This window comes from Erpetoichthys calabaricus, chromosome 7 (assembly GCF_900747795.2).
Source record: "Erpetoichthys calabaricus chromosome 7, fErpCal1.3, whole genome shotgun sequence".
Classification (NCBI taxonomy): domain Eukaryota; kingdom Metazoa; phylum Chordata; class Cladistia; order Polypteriformes; family Polypteridae; genus Erpetoichthys; species Erpetoichthys calabaricus.
In genome coordinates this window covers 155,500,894-155,513,939 of record NC_041400.2, presented here as the reverse complement: position 1 = coordinate 155,513,939, position 13,046 = coordinate 155,500,894, and the positions used below count along the sequence as shown (strand labels likewise).

Here is a 13,046-nt window from a genome sequence, read left to right as displayed (position 1 = left end):
ACTGCTGGAAATGCAAACCAAGCTTTCTCTCTGGTTGTACAGGGACTGAATAACACATAATAACAGCAGGTCATAATCCACAAATATTTTAATATTTTATTGAATTTATTACAAGCCAGTCAAACTTAACAAAACTAAATTCAAATCAACCCCCACCCATGAGAAAGAGAACAAGGCCAGCAGCCAGAGTAAAACATTAAGAGTGTAAAAAAAGGGTTAGAAAATCCTTTTCCCCAATTTATGTGCTTATTCCAAAATGTTATTGATTAGATCATGGAATTCTTATTAGGGTAAAGACCTGGTCCAGTGTTTTGCAACTAGGGCAGAATCCACATTAATGCTCTGATATCCAAGATTTGACCAACAGATGGACCCTGCTTTCTAGTACCTTGGCATAGACTTTCCCAGGGTAGCTGAATAATGTGATCCCACTAAAGTTGGAGCACGTCATCCTGTCACCACCTCTGTTTGTCAATCCTGAGGCACTGTCCCCATCCTCCACACATTGATAAAGAGTTGTATAAATCAAGACAAGTGAACAACATCCACAGCCTTCGGGAACTCCAGGTGAGTATCATCCACCCCTGGAGACTTGCCACTAAAGTGTTTCTTTCAGTTTCTCAGAAACTATAGCTTCAGTGATGGGTGAGTGCCCCTCCGAGCCCCTAACTCTGAGTCCTCTAAGCAAAGTGTAAGGGATTGATCAATGTGAAACCTATCTTCTCATTGACTATGTGATTTTTGAAAACTGGTATCCTGAGTACATGGGTTTCACTTATCCCACTGTTCTGTTACCCATTATAGCCATTTATGGGTATAATAAAATACAAACCAGGCAAGATGTCATATCTAAATATGTCATTAATAGCTTAAAAGTACCACTTTTACAAAATTCACTCTTTCTCACACTAGCCAAATTACCTGCCCTTGCCTGGGTAGAAATAAACTGGAAAAACTGTCTTTTGGAAATTCAGCATGGCTAAACAGATCCCACAATGAGAAATTAAAAAAGACGTGCTCATAGACAAAAGCTGTAATCCAGCAAGACAATGAAAATATTATTCAAATACGTTCTTATGGTTTTTGATGATATTGAGCTTTGGCTGCTGTAAAACTTTGTGCACACTGAAGGCATCCTCACAACAGCCCCATTGCACTCCTGTTGCCTGATGGAAATGATTTTTGGATTGCCCCCTTCCCATTATAACCCCTGTGTTAAGCACAGAACAAACTAAAAAAGAGTTGGGGATCCAGTCCTTATATTGTAGAAGAAAAAGAAGTTGAGTAGTCTCCAAGGACTGATATAAGTACCATATGACTGGACTGACTGATTGAGTTAACTGATTGATTTTGTAGCGGGAAAGCAAGAAGGGCGTGTTTGCAGGGCAGAAAGTAGAATCTGAGGTCATCTGTTGGTGCCTGAAGTAAGGTCATGAATAGGAAGTGAGTTACTTAAGTGGTTTTCTCCTCGGAAGAACTGTGGAGAGAGAAGAAGAGGCATTAATACTCAGTGCCACCCCTCAGTACAGTGTGTCAATTCCCAGACTTGAACCCTTTGACTGCCTCCCAAGCACACATATGTGACACGGAACCCGCACTCACCCCACCTTCACAGATGCTGGATGGTCGCCTGAGCTTCATGCAGGCCAAATGGAAGTACCTGATACTGCCAGGGTCCGCTAGGCATGCTAAATGCTGTCTTTACCTTCGCGGAGTCCATTAATGGAATTTGCCAGTACCCTTTTGTCATGTCAAGAGTGGTCAAACACACACATGCATGCAAACTTCTTAACTTCATTTGGGCTTCAGTTTTCACACATCGACAGCAATATGTACATTGAACAACTTCTTTTTCTTTGGGTTTATTCTTGAATAAAAGCACATTTGTTTTGTTATACATTTTGTGAAAGTGTTTATTTGATGCCAGTAACGGGGCACACTGCTTGAATACACTTAACCTGAGCATTCATAGTTTCGTACTCTTCCTCTGTATATTTAGCATTCATTTGCTCAGAGGTTGATGTGCTTCTGTTCTCCACCCTAGCGGTCCGGGAATGAGAACGGCACCTGTACGCATGCCCACTGCCGAGAGTTGATTCTACAATAAAATAAAAATAAAAAGTGGAAAACCTTGGAGGTTAATCATCACCCTGAAAGCGGATAGTAGACGTCATGTAGTATATGTGTACCAAATTTCAATAGTTCAAACCGTTTGTGAGCTACAGGTGATGTAAAATCCTGGACAGACAAACAGACAGCCACAGTAGCATATTATATAAGTAAATTTGGACTTTAGTCACACAGTACACACTTTCATGTCAACATTTTGTCATTATTACTATAACATATGAAAAAAAATCTGTTTTAGTTATGTGTTCAATGCAAGAAATGCCATCCTACATTTACACAGATCGTTGTAGACACGGAACACACGTAAAATATATGCATTTCAAATAACAATATATTATTTTCCTATGCAATTCCAGACTCCTCACTCACAGATAAACAGAGTTCATATGTGAGAATTTTGTGTCCAACTTCAGCCTACTCAGTGGGGGATGGGATAGCATGCTGTCTGCCTGCAGCCATTTGACACATTTGCAAAACAAAGGTACTATTGGTGTGTAGTTAACACAGTGATAAGGAGGTGCTAGTAAAATTAGGAGAACCGGTATTAAGAGTATTTTCACTGGTTTCAGGGATTCTAGTGTTAAGCGTCTGATTGAATCTCTTAACAAAGCCATCAATCTGGGGGTGGAAGACAGAGGTCTTTAGATGTTTTATTCTGAGTAACTAGGCCATGTACCTGAATATCTCTGAAGTAAAAGGCCTCCCCTGATCTGATAAGATGCCGCCTCATGCAAAGACCCCTACAAGATCATGTGGGTTTTGGGGGACCAAAATTCCTAAGGACTGTTTCCAGAATCTTGTTGCATCTATACCTCAAAAAGGTCTTGCTCTGAAATCAAAGTATCATGTAAATACTATACAAGACATATAATATTTTATATAGGCATAATAGATTTACTGGTTGAAAATATATCTCATACAGGATGTATACACACTTAGTTGCCACCTTATTAGGGACCCACAGTCAGTACCCAGCCTGTACGTGTTTGCTATGTATACTCTCTCTTTCTCTCACTCTCTTTATATGCAGAGAGAGAGAACATTAATGATAATGACATTTTTTCTACATACAGTAGTCAAAATATTCATTAATATTTTTATGTCATATTGTGCCATAATCATAAAGTTCAGTAAAACACGGCTGTGAACACAGAAGAATAGAGGTTTGATCAAGTCTTAGAATTTGCCTGCAGAACGAGGCTTAAGCTGCCATATTATTATCCATCCATTAAGTTAACTAACCCTCTCAATCCAGTTTCACAGTCTAAGTCCCAGATGACATACTGTTCTATTGCAAGACATGTATGTACCTTCATTCGTTTATATTATTTTTGTGTATAACATTGGAGACAGAGGCTGATGTACAAAAAGAAGGTCATAAATTTGTATTCTTCTCATTGAAAACCTTACAAAAAATTCTTTCTGTTTATGACTTAATGTTCAGCAGATCATCATGAAGAATGCAGTATAATGAAAAATGATTTGATATACTGCTGTGATATACATTATGAATTTGTCTGAGCATGTGTATGTAATTCTCTATTGAGAATCAGTCATATTTTAAATGCAGTAAATGGGAGATTGAACCACTAATGCAAGTTACCTGCTGAAGCTGGTTTCGTTTAATCTTCATCATTTGTAAAATCCTCACGTCAGACCTGATGTGCATTCTTAGAGCTAAGATGATCAAATTCCATGAGAATTGCTTCCAATTAATTCTTGATTTTTTTTTCTTTTTTAAGGGTCGACTAGATGCACTCTGGGCCCTAATGCGAAGGCAGTATGATAGAGTTTCTTTAATGAGACCACAAGCTGGTGATGAGGTATGGTTTTTATGAGGTTTGTAGTAATGCTGAGTCAGTGATTTAATGAATTCAGTCACACACTTCAATGAAAGAAAGAGTAATTTGCCTTATGAAAGAAGTTAGGCAGAAAAGTTTTTCTTTTTATACAAACAGTACATTTTTAAAAGACATACAGTGTATACATACGTTGTGGGGGTGCCACAGAGCCCCAGACACAACTGACATACATACACACACAGTTATGGGTTCAAATAAAGGTTTTTATGCTTCCAATACCCTTGTACTAATGATCAACAGTGATTCTTCTCTTTTTTCCTCAAACTCCTCTTCTTCCCACAAGTGTTGCCCTCTCCCTCCTGACTTCGACTTGCTGAATGAAGTTGAGTGGGTCCTTTTATCTTGGACCTGGGAGTACTTCTGGTGCCACTGCATAACCTGACAGAAGTACTTCCAGGACAATCAGAAGTTCCCTAAAGCAGAGAACACAACTCCCTGTAGCTCCCTCTGGTGGGACAAAACGGATCCCAGCAGGGCTGCCTTACTGCACTACAAGTCCCATGATTCATGGCGGGTATCAGAATGAGTCCCAAAGCCCAGGGATGCTGCCATCTAGCTTGTTGGGGAGACATATAGTTTTGAAACAAAGCCTCCCTTCCTCGTTTTGTTACATTGATGTCCATCTGTGACAAGAAAAGGACTGCAAATGTTTCTTGATAGCATTCATTCACCACACTTAGCATTCCAGAGAATGCCATCAAGCTGCAAAACAAAGTTTCATTTTCTTGTGTAAGCCATAATAATTTCTTCATTCACAGTACAATTTCCGTTTTCAAAAAAGGCCATGGTATATCTCATTGTGAATTTTAAAACTGGCAAAAAAAAAAACACATTTTATGAAATATCTGACAATAAATTTTATATTTATTTTTTCATGCTGTTCTTTATATAATTAGAAACTGAAGAGTTTCTTTATAAATTTTACTTACATACCATACCTTGAATTTTGAAAATATGGTTTTAGTCTTTTAAAGAGTGAAATTATAGTTTGAGATTAGTTTTGACTTAAATGGTCTAACTGTATTTGTTCTTGTTGGATATTGAACAGACTGCTTCGAGTGATATTTTTAAATATGTGAGTCTAAACCAAAGCTTAACTGTGTTTATTTATTTTATTTTTTTTGTTACTTCCACTTTAGATTTTACATTGTTTGATACATGTTTTAGTGGTGTATTTTGTACTGGCAAAGAGTAAATGCTGCAGACTTTTTTGTACTACTTCAAATGATATCAGTGAAACCCAGACAAAATTACATAATTTCTAAATTATGTTTTTAAATGAATTGTGTCTTTGAGTAGCCACAGTATGAAAACAAAACCATATTTATATACTGCACTGCAACTTACTATGTCACCATTTTAAGCTGGCCTGGAAACATTCCAATTTCTGCATTAAATTTTATGGGTCACTTGCATTGCATTAAGCACATATTCAAACTCCAGCTTGAGATGCTCTGAAGATTTCTTACTATAGCAGAGTGTGGCATGGAACATGTATTTTTGCTGTGGACATTGCATATAAAGGCATGAAGGGCAAGTCGTCCTATTTACTGAGAACTCATATACAGTAGACCCCCGCGAAGTCGTGTTTCAGAGTTCATGGCCTCAGTCATTCGCGGATTTTTCCTTAGAACCTATCTAATAATTGTTAGCAGAAACCGCAAATATCCTCCGCAATTTTTATGGCTTTTTTCGTGGCAATACTGTACTGTAGAGAGAACAGGAAGCAACTGTAGAGGAAAACGTGGTTTGGGATGGTGAAAGTAGCCAATAGAATTTGAAACTGCAACTCCCAGCAGTCCCTGCAGTGGCTCTGATTGGTCTTCTGCTGAGGGTACTGGGGCTGTTGGGGTCAAAGGATGTCAGCGCAGATTTTTAAAAGGGAGCCAGTGACCAAAAGCAAAAAAAAAGTTTTTGTAATTTGTGTTTCAAGTTCCTGTCTGTCTGCCTTCTGTTGGATTACCTGTACTTATGCGTTTTGTCCTGGATCGTTTCATGGTTGGCGTCTGGATTGTCTGCCATGTGCCTGTGTACATGAGGACTATAAGTGGATTCATGGCCATCCTGCAAAGAAAGGAGCACTCCTGAACCCGTCCACCCATCTTCACCATTTCAGGAACTAGCAGTAGGACTATCTTTACATTCCCATTCAATGTGCGGATCTCTGGACTATCTATTTTCATCCAGTCAAATGAATGAATGAAACAACAGTACAAACCACTGAGTCATCATGCCATTCAGGAGGTTTGCTTTGGAAGCTTAATATTTTTATTCTTTTTTGGATACGGATGACACCCATTTCTGTTTATAACACAAAATAATAAGTCGCTTTGATTATTAAAACATATAACATTAGATGACTTAAAATTATTTGTCCTTATATTTGAACACAAAGTTTTACTGCTTTTTTTTCTGGGTAGAATGCCTGCAAATAACACGTAAATACTATGACAGATCTTAATTTGAAATACTTTGGCTGAAATCATAGCAGACTAATTTAGTGCAGATATAAAGTTTCTTTCAAATGTTACTTTTCCACTTTAAAAACTTTTTTATCTACCTGAAACATACTGCAAAATTAAGGCAATTCCTTAATACTCAGGATATAGTCATGTAAATTTGTTAATTTACATATGTAGAACAGACTATATGACTATATATTGACTAATGCTGTATCATCAGGCTGTTTAAAACATTTGATTTTTGATCTATATTTAATTTAAAAATCTGTAGCAAGGATCAAAATTAAAACTAACACTATGATACTTGTACCTCTATATTAATTTCTAGTTAAGTATAGAGCACATTTTATAATCTTTTTTCTACATTTAAGATCATTAGTGCCCACCCTACCACACACACACACACGCACACTATACCATACATAGCTTATTATTAGATAGATAGATAGATAGATAGATAGATAGATAGATAGATAGATAGATAGATAGATAGATAGATAGATACTTTATTAATCCCAGATGCATTACTAGACATAGATTGCAATTGCTTTTAAAATTCCCAGAGTAAACTACTGTACAAGAATAAAGGTTTAAGTTATAGAATGTCCAAGTTCATTCGTTGCCGTTTTTCATGAACGTTTTTTCATGATTTACTGTGTGTGTTTTGTTTGTGCTTTATTGTATTTAATGTGTTATTGCCGTAAGGGGAACAGGGGTGGTATCGTTGTTTTTGTTTTACATTCTTTATTTGCTGTTTGATTACCGGTTTGCTTTGTTTTTGTCTCTGTTTGTGAGTTGTGGCTGGTCGGGCCAAGGCAGGTGCATCCCTGGAATCTCCACCATAAAAATAAATAAATCACCGTATTCTCGACAGTGTGAATCTTAACGGCACCAGACCACTACAGCATTATTAATTTCTCCTTGCTGCTGACTGACTGTGATGCATCTCCAGCTGAGTGTTCTTGTGTTTTCCATTTTGTTCCTCTTAACCCTTAAACTGCCACAACCGGCTATACAGTAGTCATTTCTCAGTGCCATTTGCGAGCATACAGGAGCTGATCAGTCAGTGCTGTACATTTGTTGAGCAGCCAGCTCATGACCACTGCCAGCGCCTTGTGAGCAGGGGGGCTGAACGCACCCCTAGAAGACACGGACACTCCTCAAAAAACCCCTTGTAAAAATGCTGATAGACTGCTTTCACATTGCTCCCTTACTTGCTGGGCTTACTTGCGGCTGCTCTGTCGCGTGATATGCTTCTCACGCGACGCTACGCATACTTAAAAGCCTGAACAGCACCTGTCCTCTTTGGCTGATTGCTTTGTTTCTCTCTCCTCCCCCAGACATCCTCTACTCCTGTTGGGGGTCCCGCTCCTGTTGTGCTCCCCTATGATATTTGTCTATTCTTTAATCGAGAACTAACTGCATACTGAGCTCATTTTACTTCTGAAAGAGACATGTTTGTTTGAAATGTTTGAATAAAGGTTCTGTCTCTACAATCTCCTGTGTTTCTGTGCAATTCTGTGACCCAATCGTGACACCCTCCAGCACTGCAGCCTCACTGTCTCTGGGATTGAGCCGCTGCACTAGACTAGCCTGCAAGCATCAGCGCTTACCTCTGTGTGCTTGAGTGCAGCCAGTTCAAGCACAGTTGGCTCGGTGATTTACTGATGGTGTCAGTTGCACCTTGTACATATTGTTCCAGTAGTTATTTAAATAGTTTTTACAGTTCATTAGCAGTGTGTAAAATGATCAGTGTTGCAGTAATTGTGATGCTCTTTGCATGAAAAAAAATGTGTTCCATTAAAATTTCACTTTTTCTTTGTGAATTGTGACGTTTACTTAAAGTGCAGCAAAAAAGTATTTCCCGTCCAATTAACCCCCAAGTATGTGGCAGTTTAAGGGTTAAAGCCCTTTTTATTTTATGTCCGTTTGAGGTTAAAAAGAAGAAAAAAAAAGCAACATTTCATCCCTAGCAGGGAATCAAACTCAGGTCTGAGAGGCGGCAGAGCTGTTGTGCTCTAAGAGGCAAATCTTAACGCGCTACGCCACGGAGGCTGTTGTATTGTCCGTGAAGCTTTTGTGAAAGTGTTTATTTGATCTTTGGAACTCGGGCTTTACACATTCTATGGTTTATGCCTACTACATTTTGTAACATTTATTACTAAAATATGACAAAGTTTCTGTTTTAACAATGTGTTTACACAGATTACTTTAGAATAATGATCTCTTATTTCCACTGTAAAACTCCACTTCACTCCCAGGTAAACAATCAAGGCGTGAGCTGGGAAAACTTCGCTCACGTTCTAAGTCGGTGGGGGGATGGAATAGCCGGCTGCTGGCAGCTTGTCTTTTATCAGCACATTTAGAGGACAAAGGATGCTGGCGGAGAGGTGTGAACGGATTTAAGAAGCGATTTAAGGTGGGCCGGATATACGAGTTTTTTCGTAGGCTCTGGTAATTCTAGTGTTAAACACACAGTGTTTAGTAATTAGAGGACATTTTCAAAAATAAAAACTGTGACTGTGTTTAGAAAAAGTGCATCTAAATTAAAAAAATCACTCCTTTGTTTTGATAATTGTTCTGTTTAGAAGATCACAAACAAATAGAAAACAAATCATGCCCCTCTGTTTATTCAGTGTGTTCGAAAACTTTCACCATCTAAGCAACAGAACTGCAGACATTTTGGAGAGAAATGAAATAGTCCATCCGTCCATCCATCTAAATCAGCTTATTATGTTACAAAGTCACAGACTGCTGGTTCAGATTCTGGCAGAATCAGGCAGGGTATACAGTATATAATCCCATACTTATTCATGCCATGCCAATACAGAGTTATGTCTTGTAGTGGTATACTTAACAAATAATAAACTAACATTGAAAATATCTGCTGCTTATATATACTGTTGTAAAAAATCAGGTACAACACCAGGACAGTTGTCACCTAGGTAGACTTGCCAGAGAAACACCCAGTATTGATTAACAGGTTTAACATTGTCAGTATCTTTTGGTTCTTTCTCCGCTTTTCATTATGGAAATTGTAAATGTTACATAATATTTAACCTTCCAGCCTTGGAAAGCAGTCATTTGCCCTGTATCCTTTAAAAACCAGTCTCTTCTTAATAAAAAAAGTCTTTTCATATCACCTGTGCCACAGGTCTATACTACGAGCAGTGAGATGTGCCCTATAAAAGTGCATAAATAACATTTGCCTTAAGTTGGATCCAAGTGCATACCCCACCATGGAGACAAAAGCACTATTTAATGGCCTAAATCTACTATATCACTGACCAGCCACGCAGGAAATGACTAGCAAAAGTTGGAAAATTTGTCACAATATTTTTTACAGTTTTATAAACCAGGATCCTAAAAGCAAATCACTTTATAAATAGATTGTTTCTTTTAAAAAATGATAGAGATCAAGTGACAAAAAGGAAATATGAACAATTCCTTGCTGTCCATGTGACTGCGTTGTTTTAAATTCAAACGGAAATTTTGGTTTTCTTTTAGTAATTTTGCACTGGTTGTTTTTTGCCAGTTTTCTTGTTCATGCCACATTCAGTGTGCTGATCATTTTTTAAAGCAAATATACTTTCTCTAATGAACTCAATCCAACTCTACATAGTCACCTTCTGAATGTTCATTAGTGAAGTCAGTTTAGATTGTGTAGAATTTACAACATTTACATTTACAACATTTATTTAGATAGCACATTTTCATACAAAAAGTAGCTCAAAGTGCTTTACATAATGAAATTTAACTGTGTTGTTTACGTTATTCTTTTGCAAGAAGTTTTAGATGATTGGAATGCTCTTGGACTGTGTTCAAAAACCAGAATGAGCCAAGGAGGTGAAATGGAGAAAGTTTTTTTTATATAACAATAAATATGAGGGAGGACTATACAGTGGAAGGAGAACACAAGTTACAAAGCAAACAGAGTAATAACAAGTCTGACACACCTTTGGGTCTACCTGCACAGATATGTCATTAGTCCAACTAACGGAGCTAACTGATAGACCTCCCCACAACAGCACTGAACAGGTACTCCTTCCTGATACTTCATGTACAAATTTTGCTACTTATGTGGTTTCCCTTTTCCCACTAGTCAACCTGTTGCCAACAGATCACCCTCTAACTTCCAACTCACCATGTTCTGGACCAAAGGAGGCTTTATGTCTTCTAGGTTATGTTTTCGACCAGTGTCACTCCATCAAATGACCTCAGGTATCCCTGCAACCCCTAGTCCTAGCACAGTCCTGTCATATGCACGGTATCACATTTTTACAAGACAACTATCTCAGTATTATTGTGAGGAAAAATATGGATCATGAGATGCCAAACACACACCTGAAAATGGTGCTAAAAAGGAAGAGATTAGAACTGAGAGGACATAGAGATTGAGCCATCAAAACCAAGGGGCAAATCAAAAATCAAAATTAATGAAATAAAGGATCTCAAAAACCTAACCTGACAGTCTGCTTGAATTGAACCTATCACCAAGTTCTTTGTAAGACTTATTAGGTGTATCCATTGAGGGAAAGCAAGTAGTATATTTGAACAATGCCATATTTATACTATTGTGTAAACAGTGAAACCAAGACATTAATAAAAAGAAAACAATGTCAATTCAAGTCAAAATAAAATTTATAACATAAAAGCAAAATCCTTAATATAAAAAAACATGATTTGAATAAAATTGTATAGAATTCCATTAAGCACTACACAAATGAGCCCACCAGGGACTCTGAGCCTACCTTTTAACAGGTTGCTCCTTATAGTGAAATATGCTGGGACTCCATGTTGTCACACAACATATACCACAGTCTGGTGCAGTCCTAAGTATTACACATGTAAAGAAACTTATGTAGGCCTATAACATCAGTCCTTTGAAAATGGCTAGGGCCTTGAATTTGTCCATACCTTTTGTCTGTTGTACCTGGTCTGCCCTGTTACCCCATTACTGGTTAAAAACATTTGTGACATCTATTCAGGGAAGATGCTCTAACAGTTCAGATGTTCTTAATTTTAATGTCAGTCTTGTTTAATACAGTTATATTATTGTAAGAGAAAGTCAAAGACAACTGATTCATTATGTGCATTTAACAGAAATAAATAAAAGCCTCATGTGTAGTAACTATAATCCTCAATGAAAGAGGACACAGTGAGGAGTTGCTTGTTCAGCCTTGCCAGCTGAAATAATGAACTCAAATATTTTAAAAAATTACCAATAAAGTGGCAGAATTCATTCCAATTAGGATTGTATTTTGGCACCTGTACCTACATTACAGCACAAAAATAGAATTTTATATATATATATAGATTAGTTTTGTTTGTCATAATTTCCATTAATGTTTGAAACCCACTTAGTGTATTTCATCACAGGGCTTTGCAAAGTGTAAACCTTAACCTAAATTGTATGTGTTTTGAATGCAGTAGAAAGCCCAAAGAGACAGTGTCTTGGACAGGATTTGATGCCTGATCACTAAGGTCTGAGATAACCAAGCTAATCTCAGTGCCACCCTTTTAATGTCTTAAAATAAAATCATCTAAAAGATGGAAAGTAAAATCACATTGGTGTTTGCTCTTATGACATAAACTTGTATATTAATAAAAATTATTTTTAAGGCAATGTATTCTTTTTGACATTTTTATTCTTTTCTCTTCTGCCTTACTACTAGAAAAATATTACAACTCAAATACATATTTCCTATTGAAGATATTAAAGCAAACTTTACAATTTCTGTACCACACAGAATACTAGAGGCTGGTGGTAAACTGGACTCAAATTAAAACTTGAGATTTAATTGTCATGAGTCAGTGGTGCTAACTACCACACCATCGCGCTTCCCATTCTAATGACTGAAATCTACATATTCACTTCATTCAATTCTTAATTTTCCCTATATAAGGTCATTCAGTGAATTCAAACACTCATGAATGCTGCATTCCTGTTTTTCTCTTATTGGATTTTAAATACTGTATCTTCTTTGTACTGCCTGTTTTTGAATCCTCTCCTTATAACACATGATGCCCGACTCACATTTTAGACAGTAACTAGTCTGTTTTAAATATGCCGAACTTGAAAACCCTAACTCTCGTTGACCTTTAGTATTATAGAACTCTTGAATTTCTAATGTGGAAAATGATTTGAAGTGCTCTGGCTCTGAGCCATTTTTAAACTTGAAGCAGATTTCAAAAAATGTATTTGATTGTGAATTTCATATTGTTAAGTCTAAATGTAACATAACTGATTTTAGCTTTGTAAGAGTGTTTTGTCCAAATGTCGAACTGCACATGTTCACTGAGCATCCCAAAGACATGCATGTTTCATTAAATGTTAATTGTTAATTGGCAGAGGCTGAATGAGCTGGGGTGTGTGTGTAGGAATATCCTCCAATAAATTGCCAAATCCAAATTTGATTCTGAGTGCTACTGAAGTGTGCTTTAGGTGTATTAAAATTAGCTAGTTCAGTTAATGAATGGATAATTAATATTAGAAGACACCTTTTTGAAAATGCTCGGTTCGGTTTTGTTAGTTTCATGTCGATTCAGATAACTCTTAAAGAAAGTTTAACAAATTTGAAGCAATTAAATA

General features: G+C 37.1%; 1 protein-coding gene across 2 annotated transcripts in view; it reads left to right on the top strand.

Moving 5' to 3' along the window:
• antxr2a (ANTXR cell adhesion molecule 2a) overlaps positions 1 to 13,046 on the top strand; it is a 310,747-nt gene that overhangs the window by 203,438 nt on the left and 94,263 nt on the right. For both annotated transcript variants that reach the window (XM_028805604.2, XM_028805605.2), the window contains exon 16: positions 3,873 to 3,953. In XM_028805604.2, coding sequence (XP_028661437.1) covers positions 3,873 to 3,953 — 81 coding nt within the window. The remainder of the gene's footprint in view (positions 1 to 3,872; positions 3,954 to 13,046) is intronic.